General features: G+C 38.0%; 1 protein-coding gene across 2 annotated transcripts in view; it reads left to right on the top strand.

The window, feature by feature from the left end:
• The window catches only part of LOC124136483 (ras-specific guanine nucleotide-releasing factor 2-like), a 977,843-nt gene that overhangs the window by 447,089 nt on the left and 510,956 nt on the right, over positions 1-19,798 (top strand). For both annotated transcript variants that reach the window (XM_046502407.2, XM_046502406.2), the window contains one exon: positions 2,541-2,776. In XM_046502407.2, coding sequence (XP_046358363.1) covers positions 2,541-2,776 — 236 coding nt within the window. The remainder of the gene's footprint in view (positions 1-2,540; positions 2,777-19,798) is intronic.

Below are 19,798 nucleotides of genomic sequence, written 5' to 3'. Positions count from 1 at the left end.
TTGTGACATTATTAACTCCTTTGTTTGGTAGGAAACAGCTCTTGGACAAATCTGTGCTAGTAGTTGTTGATGCTGAACCCAAAGTAGCTGTGAAGACATCCAGACCTGGGTGGAGAGTAAGTCTTCCTGCATTCTGACCATGGTGTCTAGCAGGCTGTGGATCAGTCCGACCTGATCCATCCTAATATTCATAGGAGTCTCTCTTGATATGCCGTCATATGATGTCTGCAATGGTGGAATGATGTGCCTGATTCTGGCAACAAACCAGTTGATATATGCGCCAATGTCCATTGAATGTCTGGACGCCATTGACAAGTCTTTGATCCGGGAAACAGGTAACGTGACTTTAGTATTAGGGTTGTGTACTAGCTTCATAAAGTCTTCGTCCGAAACTTGATGATCCCGAAGTGGAGCATCATGTGTTTTATACAACTTCCGCTTCAATAGAGGTAAGGGTAGCCGATCATCATGAGCTTGAGTAGATTTTCAGAAGCCTGATCTACCACCTTGCCTGCATAATCTGGCCACTGCAATGTCTGGTGGATATGTTGAAATGATGTAGGAGCTTGACATCCTCCGTATTCCGGCTGGTGTCCAGGATTCCACTATGAGTAAGGTCCGTGCAGCTTATGATGACTGCCCGTGCATAACGGAACCCGTATGGGAATTATGGTCCTCCATCAAACCGCTAGACAGTCCCATGATGTAATCTTCATCTCGGTCAGTTGGACGGTCCTATGCAATCCGAGGGGTTGGCATGGGTACCATCAGCTGATGGCGACCATGCGGTTGAAGTGACACTCCCGTAACGGTCTGCTGGGTTACCGTGGAGTCCAGACCGTGACCGTACATGACCGTACAGTGTCTGAGCTGGGGCCTTGCGGTACCTTGACGGGACCCAAGCAGACAGCTAGATGCCCATGTTTCACGAGAGGGTAAAGCTTGAGAGCTTCTACTCGGCTAGTCGGTATAATCGTCTGGTGTATGTCGTACTGGTGTGGCTGTGGCCTGAACAGATGGCTGTACCCCATGCAGCCTCTTGGCCAGAGGACTCTTCTGAGCCAATACTGTCTGCTTTTTCTTAAGGATCTCCATGTAGCTGAGAAGCATGACTCAAACATCGACTCCATCATCTCCTTTTATTATAAAGTTTGAAGAGTTGTTCTATCAAGTTCATAGAGAACGCAAGAGATGATTCATTTGCCAGAGTAGGTGGTAGAGGTGCTGAGACAGAGACAGAGTCAGAGACAGAGGCTAAGTCAATGTCAGTTGCCGCAATGACGTCGACTTTCTTAGCTGCTTTTCGTCTTCTAGCTATAATTATGGCTTCATCTAACTTGGTGAAGGTCTTCTTAGATAGAGTAGAGCACTTGTCGCATCTTGCCTTTTCCGTGCATTTGGCCTCTCTGCAGTTCCAGCAGTTGTTATGAGGATCTCCCGTGATCATAAAATGGCCACATTTAGGGGGAGACGGAGACTCCATGACGACCTCACAAACACCTCACACTAGATTTATACTTACTGAGTACGCTCGTCACTACAATAAGCAGCTATTGATATTGACTTAACATGTCTGTTTTAAGAAAATTATAGAACAATTTTAGATTAATGTGATTACTACCAAGTGCTAGATCGTTACAGCTATAACAATAGGTGTTGACTCCAGCACACACAGGAAAGAAGTTTCCCATCATTACGCACGTTATAGTTTGGGTTGCTATATTGGGAACAACTAATTGTGTGTATAATTGACAGTGAAGAGGATGTCTGTTGAAAATCTGAAAATTTAGTTCGTGTGACTGAAGCCAAAATACAGGATTTATGGCAAAGATGTAATAGAGGTAGGGGATTTGCAAGAATTACAGTATTTAGGCAAAGATGTAGAAGACATTTTGTATTCAGCAAGGGACAATTTGTAGAATATCTATAGAATATATATATTCTGAAGAAACTCACTGCTGAGAGGTTATTCTAAGAAATGAAGGCACCATAAAACAAAAGTGTAAAGTAAAAAGTATATTATAATAGTAAAAGGGGATTACAATAGCATTCCTTTTTTATGTGTGTTCATTAGTTAGCACACCTTCAAATTCAAAAGATAGTTAAACCTTTGATCTTGATCTGAAAATGTTTAGTTGGTTACCTTTATATAATCAGAGCATATACTGACCAATGCAACTTGTGCTAATAGAAGACATAATTGAGTTGTTTTTTTCAGATTGGGTAATTTTTCCTAAAAGAGGATCAAAACATGACATTTCATATTTGGGATAACATGTCCTGTGCACATTACACAGCAGTAAACCTGAATCGATTATTCGTTAATTGTTACAATTGATAGGTATAGTTGATATTGGTTTACATATAATTTCATAAACAGTGAATGCACTCACATTATCTGATTAAAATGAATTAACCAAACATTTACACATTGATCACATTTTATATTTTATGTCAATCTCCTACAGATGAGTATCAGTCTGCGGATCTTGATTCTAGTTAACAAATTCTCCAATCAGTCTTGACTTTTTATGTTGAAGGTGTCTGAATGATGTAGAGAGTGGAAGTCCCCCTCATACAGAGTTCACCAATGAGCCTCCTGATACCAAACTTGTGATCAAACCACATGCAGAGAAGCTTCACAGGATCAGTACAGGATGTATGACTGAAGTGTTGCCTGCAGCTCTCCAGATGAAAGACACAGCAAGAGATATAGCTGGCTATATGGCACATGCTGATGTTGACAGAATATCACCAGCAGCAATCAGTTTCAGGTGTAAGGAAACAGTTATAACATAAATTCATGATTTAAAATAAAACTATTGTATAAGTATATTGTATTGTATATTGTATATTGTATTTTGTATTTTGTTTAGGAATCACTTTCAAATAGTGATGATACTATGTGTTAACGAAAGAGGAGTGTATCCTGCCCCACTGGTGGCACCCATCACAAACACATGCAAAAGCAAGTAAACTTTTCGCCTGAAAAAACCCCTGGAACATATGGTACAAGTCAAAAGTAGGTAAATTGTATCAGGCATCATTCTTGTCACTGATATGTCAAGTTTGGAAATGTCCTCCACATGTCTACCATATAACTTTTTGAAAGCTTTACTAAGGCCTTGAATGTTGTAACCTTGATCAAACAAATTTTGGGCCTTCATATGATGCCCTTTGAAATCTTTGCCGAAAGAGCATGATCAATTTTTCTTCAAGTTGTAAAATGTGACACCAAAGACTGGAGCTGCTGCAATCTTGCTCTACATAAAGAGAAAGTTGACTATCCCTCTTGTCATACAGTATATAAATAACCAATAAGCCGTTGCAAATCTATCCGACTCTGCTTTAAGCACAGATTTCTTATGATTATGAAAGGGTATTGTCACTTATATTAACAGTGGAAAGACATTGTACAACCTGAATCTGAAGATTCCATTCACTTGAAGCACATTTAGATGTGTTATCTGATATTATGTGAATAATATAGGCAAAACTAAAGTATAAGGACTGCAAGATGAAAAACAATTAAAAAGTTAAATGTGGCAGACCTGGGTACCTGAGTTACCAGTCTTAGTGGATGCGCATCATACATGCCATAATGAATTTTGATGTGTTTTTTTTATAAAAAAACAACAACACTGTGCGCGCGTAAAACTGGAAATACCATGTCAACAAAACTGTATTGAAGCATGCACATTAATCATGTAATTACACTCTCTGGTTACAAAAACTGTTCATTGTATATCTGGACTTATATTTGTACCCTATTTTATTCTAAGTTCTATTCAATATTGTTTACATTAGTTTTGGCAAAATTGTGTGTGATGTTATAGGTAGATTGCACAACTCGCCTTGATTTACAGCAGCCACGGCTAGAATGATGCCTTGAAAAAAACTTTAATTGACAGAGAATGGATATACATATCATAAATGCCATACTTTGACTTCTTAAAAGTCATATTTGTTGTAGCTTGACTGTTATATGACAGCATAGAGTTTTAATGAGCGCGAGCCCCAGTGCAGGATCTTCAACGGTGACTTGATATATTATTCCACAGGTAAAAAATATCCGGCGATAGCGATCAGCTGAACCATAGTTAGTGCTAAGCTTATGGTTATTATTTTTTGAAATAAATATAGTAAAGCTGCAACTAAAATAACACAATATTGATATGTATTATTCTTCATAAAACAATAGTTACAGGTACAATTTTTCCGATTGTTGCATTAAAAATTCTTTAGAGTTATTTTATTGGGTAATTATTAACCGAATCACGGGTAGATTGTGAGAAAATGTTTGGGTGACTGTTAACAGTATATCCTCATGTAATAGAGGTAGTATTAATAAAATTATACACAATGATAACTTTTGTTTGATAACTCCTTTGAATGCCCTACCTCTAGAGGGATTGGTGGGATCTAGCATATGGCAATACAGTATAGCTGACAATAATAAAGATTATAAGACACATATGTACGTGAAAATGCATAATAACTTCATACATTCACTGTAAATGCTGTGATATTTGGCATCTTAATGACGTCACCTGTGGTTCGTTTGATATTACTTCTGGTTGTGATGACACCTCTTCAGTTTCTACACTCTTCAAACAAAGAAACGCATAGGTGTTTTGAGAATTCCAATTCGATTTTTTTCCCAGCAATCGTCATAAAGACAATTCCTATGTTTGATTCCCTTTAATCATGTCATGTTTGTTGTGCATTGCGCGCAAACACATCTCAAAATGTTTTTTGTAAACGTTGATCAGCAAAAATGCAAAGGATGCACGGAAATTGCTTTCAGAAAAAGTTTCCACACAATGCACGTGCAAAGTGTTGGAAACAAGAGTAGAGACACTGACTATAAAAGATCGTACAAAATTCATCAGTTCATTACAATTTTCTGACGTGAACAGAGATCGAAAATGCCAAGATTAACTGCAGCTGACCGAAATATTGCCATTGGACGTTTGGAAGCAGGGGAGTCCCAGTCTGCCATTGCAAGACACTCCAACGTTCACCAAAGCACCATATCTCGACTATGGGATCGATATACCCGCACTAATTCGATTGTTCTACTGAAACTGATCCCCAAGAAGCTAGCGAGTTTGATAATACTCTAATCTCAGGAGCATTGCAGCCACTCCAGAAAGGACACTTCCCAGGGACAGAGTACGTTCCTAGGAAACCATAAGCAAGTCTGTAGACACTTCTTCCGGTATTCTAAACAACAAGTATATGTGTTACACCATTGGCTTGGGTAAGTTGACCAATCCCAACAAGCTTAGTTGTGTTGACGAACCATATTAGGGATTAACATTTATGTGAATGTTATTATACAGTAGCTTTGGAGATGTCTTTATCCACAGAGGGCTCACAGGAGATAAACAGATATTTTCTGTGACGACAAGGAGCTTGTGTCACTGCGTGGTAATACTTTTGAGCTCACACTGGCCATAAAAGTCTGTTTGGATGTTCCACACTTCCGCCTGGAACGGGGATTGAGTATTGTGAATGACCTAATGGGCCTCTTGCCATGGTCTGGTTTTTGGCATGAGCAAGGAAAAGTCGATGACATGGAGCTCATTAATCCAAGATTGAACTTGCACAAACGACACTTCTGAGTGAGTTGGTGCTGGCTTCATAGAGAGAAGATCTTCTAGTGTCCTTAAGATGCTCTCAAAGGTGGAGTGGGCAAAGCCAACTTGACCCAGTGTCATAGTCAGTGGCATATTGGAAGGGAGATTTGTGTATGACTCATGGAGTGGACATGATGGACCTCCATGGCAAACCAATTGGTTTCAGTGCCTATTTCCGTCATTAGGTGATTGACATATTCCAATATGAACACTCATCCCAGTTGAAGGCAATCTGAGGAGACTATAAAAGTCGCTGTTGATGGATAGTAGTTGCCAAATAAGGAGATCCATGTGTTGTATATGTTGACCACTTGATAGACTGCAGTATCAACTTATCATCCATTTTGGTGAGGAGGAGATTGTCATTTGCCCGGCCAATGACTTTGGATGTGCAAGACGCCCATGGCAAGTTATTGAAGAATGGTGTCGAATCCTGGCCGTGCAGTTTGGAGGGGAGACAGAACTCCTAAGATTTGGCAGCAGATGATAAAGTGGCTCTATGAGCTCCAGGACGGAGATGTCCAGATGAAATAATCCTGCAGTCTCAACATCTCCCAAGCCACTTGATCTGTGCACTCCCTGCTAGTCATGTGTTGTTGACAATCTTCTAGATGGAACTTCATCCCTGCTGAATGTAATAGTTCTGAGTGCCCTGTGCTGTGCCTGAAATAACAGAGCCAGCACTGTCCTCGTGAGCAACACTAGCTGCTGGTGGATGTTTCTTAGCCTCGGCCGCACATGTTCTTGCTGAATACATTAAATTGGCAAGAGGTACTTGTCAATCATATGGTGAGGAGTACCATACTAGGTTATCATGACATGAAGGAAGGGGGAGTGGTTGGCAAGTCATTGTTGTCATATATCAGCTATAGGTTCCATTATCACATCAAAGTGATAATCAATCAAAGTCATGACAGATTTAGTCACCTGCGCGATGCAGGCTTGCATGGACTCAACCGCGGATGACATTAGAGTCTTAAAAATGTTGAGGGTGATGGGAACCACTGGATGGGATCTGGATGGGTTGGGTCAATGCTCTCAATGCTCTATAAAAATCTACCTATGTGTATACACCCTGATTTTGCAAGACATATAGATAAGTGTCTTATGGAACTCTTTTAGAATTAACTTTAGTACTGTGCAAGTTTAGATTGAAAACAATCCATTGTTGTAGCTTGCACACACAGGAAGGAAGTGACGCTTCCCGCCGTGTGCACAAAGTACGGTTTGCCTAACAACTGGTTGGGATGACTGATAGTAAAGAGGATGTCTGTTGAATATCTAAGCATTTTTTAGTGTACAGCCAATGAATTAATACATTTCTTGGTCAGAACAACAACGAGGAACAATCATTCATAAATTGGGGTAAAAACGTAATGTAGCACTTCCAAATATGGTACACATTTCTTAGAAATGAAATGGTCCGAAGATTTCTTGGAAATTTATGAAACTAAGTAGTGAGACTATTAACAGAATACAGCAAACAGAAAAACACTTTATTTTCATGAATTTAAGGGCAATGATGTTATGTCACGATAAACGCATTTCATATTTCTTTGACATTTTAAAACCAAAATGATGCTAAGACTGAGCCAACCATATAAGATTGGTCTGATTGAACATTTCGCTAAATGGTCAAGCTACTGATCATTCGTTGTCAATATCTCTTTGTGTTTATCTGAAATGATCTTTGCCTGAAAGTGATATGGGTAGATTGTGAGTCTTTTTATTATTATTGCTCTTTGTATTCTACGAGGTAGAAAGATAAGTGGGTCAATAAAAAATACTTTTGTGTGTGTACAGCTTTGTATTCCTGTGGGTTTATGAAGTTAATCTTTAATCAACTAACATTATTAACTGACAATATGATTGATCAATCATGATTTTAAAACTAAATTGTAAATGGATTCAAATTTCATGTTACATCTAGACTCAGTAATTACTTAGTCCTTTTTAGAAGAGAAGTGCTAATGTGACAAATTTAAATGACTCTTCTCTGAAATTGTTTGTTCCATAAATGAAGGCCTTGAAAGCATGTTATATCAGTATGGATAAGGAGAACTGACCTTTGTGATACTACTAAGCCATTGTAAATTGACAGATTGTGAGGTTTAATGGTTGCTATTTTAAAAATTATCACATGTAAATGCAAATATTTCCCTGATACTAAAGGCTCAATGTCCCTGACACCCTCTGACTATTTATCACATGTATGAGTATGATGTTAGCCAAATTGCATGAATATTAGCGCTGATGTAATGGAGGTAGGGTATTCAAAGGAATTACAGTATATATATATATATATATATGTTGAGGTTATATTGTGTGTACATATGTTAACTTTTTATCCCCCGCCCCAACGAAGTTGGCGGGGGATATAGAAATGGGTTCCGTCCGTGTGTGTGTGTGTGTGTGTGTGTGTGTGTTAGTGCATGTGTGTGTGCTTCCCGAAATTGTTTCTGGAGCATAACTCAGAAACTGTTAAATATTTCTCTACGAAACTTTGCATGTCTGTCAGTCTCATGCTGAACTGGTGCCTTTTGCTATCTAGGAGTTTTAATTTTTTTATTTTTTATGTTTCCATTGCAACAAGTTGGACTTAGGTTCTATAAGGGTGGTGTTCGTTTCCGGAGCATAACTCAAAAACTGTTAAATCCTTTCTTACAAAACTTTGCATGTCTACTAGGCACATACTGAACTGGTGCCTTTTGCTACTTAGGAATTTTATAAATTTTTATTTTTTTAAGTTTCCATTGCAACAAGTTGGACTTAGGTTCTATAGGGTAGAGTTTGTTTCCGGAGCATAACTCAAAACCCATTCAATACTTTCCAACAAAAACTGTGCATGTTTACCAGACACATACTGGACTGGTGCCTCTTGCTATTTAGGAATTTTAGAAAGAAAAAAAAATTCACGTTTCCATGGCAATAATTTGGATTTAAGTTTTAATATAGGATTGGTTTACTTAAGGAGTATAACAAATAAACTGTTAAATATTTCCTTGCCAAACATTGCATGTCTATATATAAGGCGCATACTGAACTAGTGCCATTTGATATTAAGGAGTTTTAGAAATGTATATTTTAGAATTTCCATTGCAGCTATTTTGACATGGGCTAAGAGAAATGTTGGGTCAGTTACCTGGTTTGGGACCATAACGTGGTAAAATGGGCGGGGGAAATAGATGACTTTGTCAACTATACGCTTGTAATTGTTCCAGTCAATTTTGTCCAGGGGAGATGGGAGGTCAGATATTTTGTACACATGTAACAGGTGGGGTCATCAATTTTGTACATGCAAAAAAACTGCCATACATGTCTATAGCTAGCAAACTTTACTATTTTACTATTTCCCCCATTTTGATCAGTGTTATGGCTGGTTGTTACGTCAACAACCTCATCAGCAGTACTGTCAGAGTCATCACAGTCAGATGGTTCTGTTTCATCAGAGCCATCACAGTCAGATGGTTCTGTTTCATCAGAGTCATCACAGTCAGATGGTTCTGTTTCATCAGTCATCACAGTCAGATGGTTCTGTTTCATCAGAGCCATCACAGTCAGATGGTTCTGTTTCATCAGAGCCATCACAGTCAGATGGTTCTGTTTCATCAAAGTCATCACAGTCAGATGGTTCTGTTTCATCAGAGCCATCACAGTCAGATGGTTCTGTTTCATCAAAGTCATCACAGTCGGATGGTTCTGTTTCATCAGAGCCATCACAGTCAGATGGTTCTGTTTCATCAAAGTCATCACAGTCGGATGGTTTCGTTTCATCAAAGTCATCACAGTCAGATGGTTCTGTTTCATCAGAGCCATCACAATCGGATGGTTCTGTTTCATCAGAGCCATCACAGTCAGATGGTTCTGTTTCATCAGAGCCGTCACAGTCGGATGGTTCTGTTTCATCAAAGTCATCACAGTCGGATACTAGATACAAGATACTAGGCTGAAATTTAAAGTTAATATCTTGAAATTTCAACTTACGTATCTTGAAATTCCAACATAGCAAAATATAATTCCAACATAGCATCTTGAAATTTCAACTTAGTGACTTGAAATTTCACAAAAAACAAAACAAAAAAAGGCCCTAAAAGGCTTATGAACTGATATGTCCTCAGCATTCTAATTTTCCAATTTCTTAAAGTATTAAGGAGGCAGGATTGATTCACTCAGTTTTATTCTGTCAAGAATTCTCACATGCTCTTTGTATGTTTATTCTGTAATCAGATTTAAATGTACGACACATTTCAGCATCTCTAAACTTGACTTTATTCTTACTGACACCGACTCCTGGTCCAATGTCTGTCAGATCGTGCCACTGTGCCTTTACAGCACTTAATATGTATGCAATATTTAGAGGGGGTTCATTTAAATTGTGCAAGAGTTTCAAAGAAGATCCTCACCAACCCCCCAAGCAATGAATTATAAATGTTAATGGTCCCTAATGCAGTGTAAGGCAGTATGTGTTTTCCAAAACTTGCAAAGGTATGATCCAAACAATTCCATACTTCCTTACAAAAGGAGCTGGAACCATTTTAGTTTCTGGTCATAATTTCCAACAACGTAAGGATGTGTTTCCAAAGACAGAAGTGCTTATTTTTTAAAAGGGAATGGAGCTTGAGCCATTAGGATTCCTGTATATCAATCTGGATAATACCATGTATAGAAGTATTGCTGGGAGCGCTATATCACTGCTTGCATTTTGATAAGTAATTGTATGTGTTACCATAACTGATTAAGAATGTATTTTTGTTACACAAAGACATTTCATCCTTCGAATTTATCTGTCAACTGAATATCAGTATAACATTAAAAGACCCAAGAATTCATTGACCAGCAATATGGTTAACATTTTTTCCATCTACTGATACATTATCTAGGATTTCTTTGCGTTTCTCAAGTCCATTTCCAAAATACTATCTCTTGGCTCAGTGAGAAATGATTTGATGTTACTACAACTCAATATTATTAATTGCATGGCACCAGGTGCTGTGCTTTATTTATTTATCGTTTCAGAAAGTTACATGTTCATGTGTAAAAGTTGGAAAGATGTAACATTAACTTTGTCTCACATATGTATAATGATATGCGTACATATAAAATACATAAATAATTATGAAAATATTTATTAAAACATTCCTAACTGTAAATTATTACACTTAACATGTTTTGTTATTTGGGCACAATCAGAAGAGGGAGACACCCTCTATCCTAGACTGGTTTACCTGCCCTAGAGCGCTTGCACTTATTTGCCTGCAGCCACTAGATGGCAAAGGGCAGGGTACCAGTCTGCTGGTTATCCAAGATAAGTTGAACCAACTCACAAAACGCATTTGAGACAAGTAGGCGGTGCACAGGAATTGTACAAACTTGTTTGTTAAAGGTAGAGAAGATGTACGCATGTTGTGCAAGTGCAGGTCATGACGATGAAAATGACGAAGCTAGTGGACACATGTTGCTATAGTAAGACTATTAAGAGGTCAGTGTGACATGTCGATACCAGAATTCTCGAGAAGTCGTTTGACAGAAGTTAATTACAAACAAATAAACATGTCAAAGCTCGATAAGCATCTCCAAATCATACATTCTCAGGCCCCAAAGTATTCCATTTTTACAGCAAATGAATTTCCTTCATGGTCACAATACTTCTCAATTACTGTGATCAGGCAGCAGTGACAGCACATTTGATCAGATCTATTGCTGTCACTGCTTTCAGTCATCGGGTACCTCACATCAGTACATACTATTACGTACTATTGAACTCACCACTAGACCTGTTGTTAGCTGAGACAGGACACATACATATCCATTGTACTACTTATTACACCTGCTACCCCTTTCTTTGCAATGGTACATGCCGGTGGGTGGACCTCATACATAGTCATCTTATCCTGGGTATGTCTGTTGAGAGGGATGGGGATACGCCAACAGTATATCACAATGTGGGAAAAGTTTACCCATTTCCACTCAACAATATCTGCATGTCTCTACTGATAATATTATAAAATAATACTACAACAATGTAGCTATAATTAATAATTATAAAGTATTAATAACTGTACCACTGTAGATATGTCAATCTCAACAGTATCATGTATAGCACTATTATTGTGTCAACCTGATACCCCTTGTTTCTTGAAAACAATAAGAAGTATTGCAGGAAGTCATTGTTATGAGAACATAGTGCTAGTTTTATTTTCATAACATGTTTGTTTTCTACTTCTATATAACATATAAATTTCAACTGAAATGTGTCATGTTCTCATTCCTGATTCACTGGAGTCAGATTTATACACCTATACTGCTACTACAGGGGGAATTTTTTATGCATAAACGCTGATGCGATTCAACGATCATCATGAGTCGTATTAAAAGAAACATCAATATTAATTAATAATGGATAAAATTTACAAAAGCCCACGAGGATATTGGAAAGGTATAGGAGCAATACAAAAATTAGCCACCGCGGCTAAGGTATCTAAAGATGTGGCCAAGGATTGGCTAAAGAAACAAGCGATGTGGCAAATATACTTACCAGCACCGCGTTATATCCCGAGGAAGAAGTTTGATATTTTTACAACGAATGAAGTTCATCAAGCTGACCTCTTGTTTCTTCCCCATGATAAGGTAAGACGCAAAACGTAAAAATACGCCTTAAATGTAGTGGATGTGGCTAGTCGCTACAAGGAGGCTGAGCCATTAACCTTGAAAGATTCAACAGAAGTAGCTAATGCACTGAGCCGCATATATAAACGCAGACCACTAAAATGGCCTAAGCTATTTCAAGTAGATCCCGGTCGCAAGTTTATGGGATCGGTAACTAAACTGTTAACAAAGCATGATGTCAAAATCAGTCATGGTGAAAAAGAGGCCCACTGTAGTCAAGCTATCGTTGAAAGATTTAACCATTAGCGGAACGTTTGTTTGGATATCAGTATAGGATTGGAATGAAATCGGAGCGATTAAGATCAACCGAATGGGTGACCTGATTATCAGCTGTTGTATCAGCGCTGAATAATGAAGTAACGAGATTTATCGTGAAGAAACCATCCGATGCGATTAAAATGAAATCTGTGACTTCAGAATCTTCAGCACCGCGGAGAGGCAAAGAACAAAAACTTCCGGATAGAGTAAACGTAAGATATTTATACCAGCCCAGTGAACTCGAAGGAGGCCAACGTTGTGCAACAGATCCGATTTGGTCACTTAAGATATAAACATTAGTCGGTTGGTTATGAAAGAAGGAGAGCCTATACTTTATTATCTTAAAGATGTATTTGTACGAGAAGAGTTGCTCATAATTCCCAACGATACAGTATTACCACCATAACCATAAGCATAGGTAGTTACACCATCATTATCAATCCATCTCTTTGTATCTAAGGGGGATAATGATGTCTTGTTCATTCTTAATCCATATATACTGTGATTGTAACTTCTTAAAGAGTTTATCTCGTGTTTGAGTGTTCTGCCATTGAATAATTCTTCTTTATACTGTTCGTGTTTGATATGCTTTTTTACCACATACTTCTTAACACTCTTAGCTTTTCTTATCTCCCCATTATCGGACTTCTTTATAGAATACGTCTTAGGTCTTAATCCAACATACTCAGCTATAGGGGTCCCAGCACATTCATCCTTCATCTTACCTAACACCTTTTTATTTACTACGCTGTGCAGTGGATTATCTTTCGGGTAATCGCTCATGTCGTACATATCTATTTTTTCTGCCATATCTTTATACACATCCTCGGTTTGTATTTCCATCAACAAAGAATCTGTATCGGTACATAACACCTCGCATCTATCGCCGTATTGCTTCTTAAGTTCGTTGTAATAAAAGTCATACATTAAGTGTTTTGACAAGTCGAGAATACTCATACCAACGTACACCGGTCTGTTGAATTTTATATTACTCTTCTGCATATGCAACGCGGCTAAGTCGTTATTGAATATCTTGCTTCTGTTAAAAGCCAGACTGGCTATAAGTTTCCTGAGTCTTTCTTCTTCATTAGATCTGACTAATTTAACATCAACACTCTTCCTTAGATTCTCCATAGTTTTACCAAATACTGAGTTATTCATGAGCTTATATAGATTCTTTTCAAAATCGCTGGTAGCTATCTTTCTTAAATCTGTGTTCAACCTTATATAGGGCTCCATCCAAGGGCGTTGATCAAACTTTAGAACTCTGTGTATTTTCTTTAGTTTCATACCAAAGATAGATATAACTGGAGATTTCTGTAGTGAACTATATATTTTGTCTTATCCATCAAATTTGGTACGAGTTTTTCTACATTAGCTAACCTAGTATTACCCATCAAGGAGTGTTGATATTCCGACATCCAATCTTTATTAACCATTAATCTTTTGGGAGCTAGCAGATAACTGTTATGGTCTTTATGTAACAAATTTGGATATTCCAAGTCAACTTCTAGTATGTACCCTTTATCGAAATCTAAGGGGATATCATTCACTTCGATATCATTCACATCGACCCACTCAAAACCACCCATGGGTAAAGGTTGACTCATAGCCCATCCATACAAATTGTTGGCGTCGAGATATAATATGTGCGTGTCAGGTTTACTCTGATCATATCCTTCCACTAATTTATTATAAGCCTTAGAATACCTTTTCGCCGCCATCGATATACCACCTCTTAATCCTTTCTCAACAAACAAGTGCATATCGTAATCGGTGAGTAGTTTTAGTTCTACACCGGTCTTCTTCAACAATGCATCCCACGATAGTCCGAGACTTGAATAGTACCATGCCGGGTCCAAGCCGTATTGTTTTAAACACGTCTTTCTAAATATCTCGAATATATCGGCGAGTAACAGTACATCGGTTTTTAAGTACAGATCGTGATAATCACAGACCGTCAGAGCGTGTTCATAATCGGCATCTGTTATTTTAGATTCTGTTAAGTTACTATAGAATGATTCAAGGGGTGGTAATTTAGTTTCATCATATCTAGACCAATCATCCATATATTTGTAAGGATATACACCTTTTCTCAAGAACAAATGAGGTGTTAACCGATCGGTATATTGATTTGTTATTGCAAAGTCATTGGGATTGTTTGCTTTAGCTAAATTTTATTGTCCAGGGAAGATAACAGAAACTGTACGGAGTCTATGAATCTAAGCCCATTACTTTGCTTTATTCTGGCTTTCCCATCCTTGCCCGTATAATGTATAGTTTTAGTCAATGAGAATGATATGTATTTTTCCATAATATTAGGAATGCACATTAAGCCGCCGTCGGTCTTTGAGATAGCTTGCATAATGAGATGAGAATCATATCCTCTAAGGTTATGAAACACAACGGGGATGGGTATTGGTTGAGTTTTCGTTTTTAGTTTCAAGTTACACTCGTTATGCGCTGCTCCCCGATAATTACCCGTGACGTGACAATGATCTCTTTTGGAATCCCCATTCAGGGGTTTATTACAAATATGACAACTTGTTGACTTCTTATAGGCCCTCCAATCATCCCTCGTCATACAAATGGGTTGCTTACGCGATAAATTTTCCCTGATTGTTCTCTCTTCGTTTTGTAGATATTCTAGGAACTTTCCCCCTGCATCGAGACCTCTGTAAATCATGGGTGGGTTTGTTTTCCCATCATACCTTACAACTATATATCCAAACCCACAAGGAAAATGCTCTTGAGTTTTGTACGTAAAACTACAATCAGTATTGTGTTCTGTATTTTCTATAGGTTTGATAAGTGCTTCGAAGTCAGCGTAAATTATGTACGGTACTGGCATTTGATTACAATAATGTTCAAATTTTAATATACTTTTTTCCTCTTTAGGCATATCGATCCTGATAGCAGTTTGCCCAACACCTCTGCAGTCTTCTTTATGAGCTTCTGATAGATCTTGTCAGCTGTACCCATGCAAGCATCTTTCGCAGAAATATTTCTTTCCCTTATATTTTGTTTGATCGTATAATAGTCTGCTTAAGCTTATAATGATATTTTCCATCTTTTTCCATCAGAAATGAATTGATTCTGGGAATATGATCTGGGGCGGAGCTTATTCTGTGTACAACAATTCCTTTAGAATCATGTCCTAAAACATTTATAGCTAAATTATTTTGTTTTTCCTCCTTATCAATTTGCGAGATTGGTGTAGGTTCGTCTATTCCATCCCACTTAAGTCCATGGTTTGGGGGATAGCTCGAAGGCCTATTTGCAATTTTAGAATCTACGGGGAAAGATAATATCACAAATATTAAACAGTCATCGCCTTTATTTTTTATATTAAGTATGGCTTTTTTCTTTTTATAATATGAGGGTAAATCTATATAAGATCCACCTTTGAAAGGCATATAATTTGCTATATCTAAATATAAACTATCGATTTTATCAACACCTCAACCCGAACCTCTATTAGTCCAGAGTTCTAAAGTTTCCTGTATCTGTTGAATTGATGCATCTAATGATGCGCTTATAGACTCAGATTCGGTTATAACTTCTTGATTGCTCCGGAAATAAGGTTCGGTATATTCGGTGCTATCATCTGTGTTACTTTTACTTAATGACATTTTAACCGTTAGCTGGTATTTTATACTATGTAAATCATCTAACTCCTCGTTAATTTTGCTCGATATGATGTGCTTAACATCATTAACATCCATGTTGGAATTAATATCCATCTTCCAACCTCTTAGATATTTAACAACGCCTCTTAGATATTTAACAATCTTAACTCAACAGCAGGTTGATTATTATCAACAACTGGTTGATTATTATCAAGAAAATAACCTCTCAGCCCACGGTTTGTCGCTTGAGCTTTGAGTTCTCTAACAGTCTGGGGTTTGTATTCCAAACCAAGTGAGATAATCAATTCAGCTTTTCTCATTCGAGAATATCCATGTAGACCACGTTGCTTTTGCCAAAGCCTTCAACTCTCTCACAAAAACCATTGTGGTTTAACAGTATATGCAAAATGTGTCAAATCTCTAAATGGTTGTTTTTCATATATCTAAATACGTATTCTCCCCAACCTATTCCTCTCATTGATGTAATCTCTCTTCCTAGCGTAAATAATCTGGTTCCTGACCCTATCAGCACCGTGTTTCTTACATAAACAATAACGACCTTTGACCCTATCCCACATACAGAACAAACGTAATTCATATTTCCCTCTCTGATGTAATAAGAGTGGATCCCACAGTAAACGCCCACACAACGTCGGTTGCATTGAATCGGCTTCCCCATGAGTGTAAATCTGCACAGTGAGTGAGTTTGGTTTTATGCCGCTTTTAGCAATATTCCAGCAATGTCACGGTGGGGGACACCAGAAATGGGCTTCACACATTGTACCCATGTCGGGAATCGAACCCGGGTCTTCGGCATAATGAGCGAACGCTTTAACCACAAGGCTACCCGATCGCCCCAAATCTGCACAGATTCATGGTTATACATCTATCATATCATTTGTCTAAATGCAAATCACATCTCCACTGGGGAGTCATAGTTGTCATCGCTATTTATAGATTAGTTAATACGTAATAGATCATAGCTTATGTGTAGCCAAAAATAGACAACAGTCAGCCCGACATAGCTGAACAGCCAGTCAGCACTATTTATAGATTAGCAGTCAGTGTTATTAATGGCTGATATGCAATAGATCATGGTTTATGTGTAGTTATTGTATAACTGAAAATGACAATGACTGATAACCCAAACATTATAAACGCTATCTCGCGGTCTTTCTGAGCCTCTGACGGTGTACAAAACTGACTTATTGTTGGTCTCTGTATTGGGTCAAGTTTCTTTCCATAAACAAGGAAGTATTCGTGCATGGCAGATTCAACACCCTTAAACATTTGAATTGAATGTGCTTGTTTATGCAGTTCATCATTAATAAAATCTAATCTCAACATCCTATTTCTGGCCCATTGTGACTGGGCTGCTTCGAGTTGTTCTAATGCTTTATTATGTCGTTTATGCTCCTCTTCAACTTCTTTAGCATTTGATTCCCTCAGAGTAGAAAATAAATAATTACTCCCCGAAAAAGCTAGAGCATTAACAATAGCTCCACCGGCCATCATCGCAATTGTTGCCATATTTATATGAATATAAAATATTCAAATGTTCAATAATTAAAATATTCAAATGTTTAATTACTTCATTATGTCTTCTGGGATAAGTCCTTGTTTGATGAGCATATCTTTTGTAGCCATTGCCAATCTGATATCAAGAACCATCATACTGATATCATAACCATTAAAATCTAGCTTGGGTGGTGTGGCTTTAGTAATCATTTTAGCCATACAGGCATAGCCACCACTATAGCAACAACCCCTAGTACATAGGGAGCCCAAGTTTTAACCGGACGACTATGTTCAATATTTGAATTGTGTATTAGTTTTGCCTTCATCGCTAGCGCACCCTTCCTACCAGTTGCGATTTTTAGAGGATTCTTAGTCACTCCTGCTTGTGATTTCGCAATCGCTGGTATTTCCTCATTCACATGTTGTGATTTCGCAATCGGGGTTATTTCCTCATTCACTTGTTGTGATTGTGTTTCCACAATCTGTTGTGGTGTCACTTGAGTCTCAATTATTAGTAATTGGGCACTTATGTTTAAATTTACAATACCTAGCCGTTATTAAAGCGGTGGTCACCGGAGCTAAGAACATTCCGTATATATGATAAAACTCACAGCTTACTGCGCTTATAGCGTGTTCGATGAATGGGTCTTTCTCGAGAGATTCGCATTAATAAAGGGGATGTTCTGCCGGGATAGGAAGAAACGTACTAGCTACGACTGTGTATAGTTGTAACATAGCCGAACCTATTGTTTTAGTCATGGTAGCTCCCAGTCTAGACTCGTAACGCACGTACAGTTTTTTAATTTCTTCATCGGTCATGTTATTTTTCAGTTGTATAATTTTCCCCAAAATATTTGAAACTTTTCCACCGGCTACCAAAGCCGTGAGTCTTTCTCTATGTTTATCTAAAGATTTATCTGTAGCTAATTCTGCATGTTGATAAGGTTCTTTGAGCATTTGTTCGATGAGTTCATCGCATTCCATAATGTAATACCTAAGGAGATATTTAAGTCTAACATAATAAAATATGGCATATCCAATACAGCCTGAAATAATAAACTGGTGCGAAAGAATGAGGATTTCAAACCACATTATTACATAATAACCGCTAATGTTCAATTTATCGTATCTTTGCTATATTTTTGCTATTTTTGCTTAGCAGTTGTTATATTTTTGCTAAGCAGTTGCTATTTTTACTAAGCAATTGCATAAGCAGCTGGTTGATTGGTTTTTAATACGAGTTTACAATGGTTTGTTTCCACTAACAGCTTTCTGACTTAATCTCGTTCGAGCTTGGTATAAATAACATCATTTTCGCGTAGACATTCCTCAAATGAATCTCGGTCTTTGCACTGAAACAGGGCTACCCATTTGGTCTGCTCTCTCAGATCTTTCAGAACAGAGTTGTATTTTTGAGTAAGTACCCACGTCCGGAGAATGCTAAATATGTAAGCATATCTTTCTTTTTGGTAAGTTCTTTACTCGAGACCGCCTCCGTGGTCTAGTGGTAGAGCGTCCGCCCGGAAAGCAGAAGGTCCAGGGTTCGGTCCCCGGCCGCGTCATACCAAAAGACGATAAAAGCTGGTACTTGTTGTTACCCTGTCTGGCGCTCGGCATAACGGGGCTTAAATAAGGACTGGTTTGCTCGGAGTCAGTATACTGTGTCTGAGTGGGGTATTCAGGTTAAACTGCAGCATGGTATCTCAGTGAGCTAGCACTATAAATCGGCATCAGTCCACACACACACACGTGCATGCATGTCGCTATATAAGTGCAATAATCTTGGACGCAAGGTTAAACTCAATTTCACCTCACCTCACCTTTACTCGCACTGCAGTCATCTATTATGAAAAAGGTTGATTCTCCTTTGTATTTTTCATGACATACTCGTAAACAGTCTTGTAAACGATCGCCCGGATCAACTTTGTACACCTCGGGATCATTCATTACCCAATCTCTCGATAGGTATGTTATATTAACGCTTATAGTCGGACACAAAATAATAATATGGTTGAAAACGTTCCGATAATGACTTTGTAAAATATCTAGAATAAAAGCTGTTTTTCCGCAACCCGATTGCCCGGA

The sequence above is a fragment of the Haliotis rufescens genome, unplaced genomic scaffold, assembly GCF_023055435.1.
Source record: "Haliotis rufescens isolate VD_foot unplaced genomic scaffold, xgHalRufe1.0.p SCAF_1, whole genome shotgun sequence".
In the NCBI taxonomy this organism is placed as follows: Eukaryota; Metazoa; Mollusca; class Gastropoda; order Lepetellida; family Haliotidae; genus Haliotis; species Haliotis rufescens.
The sequence above is the reverse complement of the archived record's forward strand: the minus strand, read 5'-3'. Positions and strand labels throughout refer to the sequence as shown.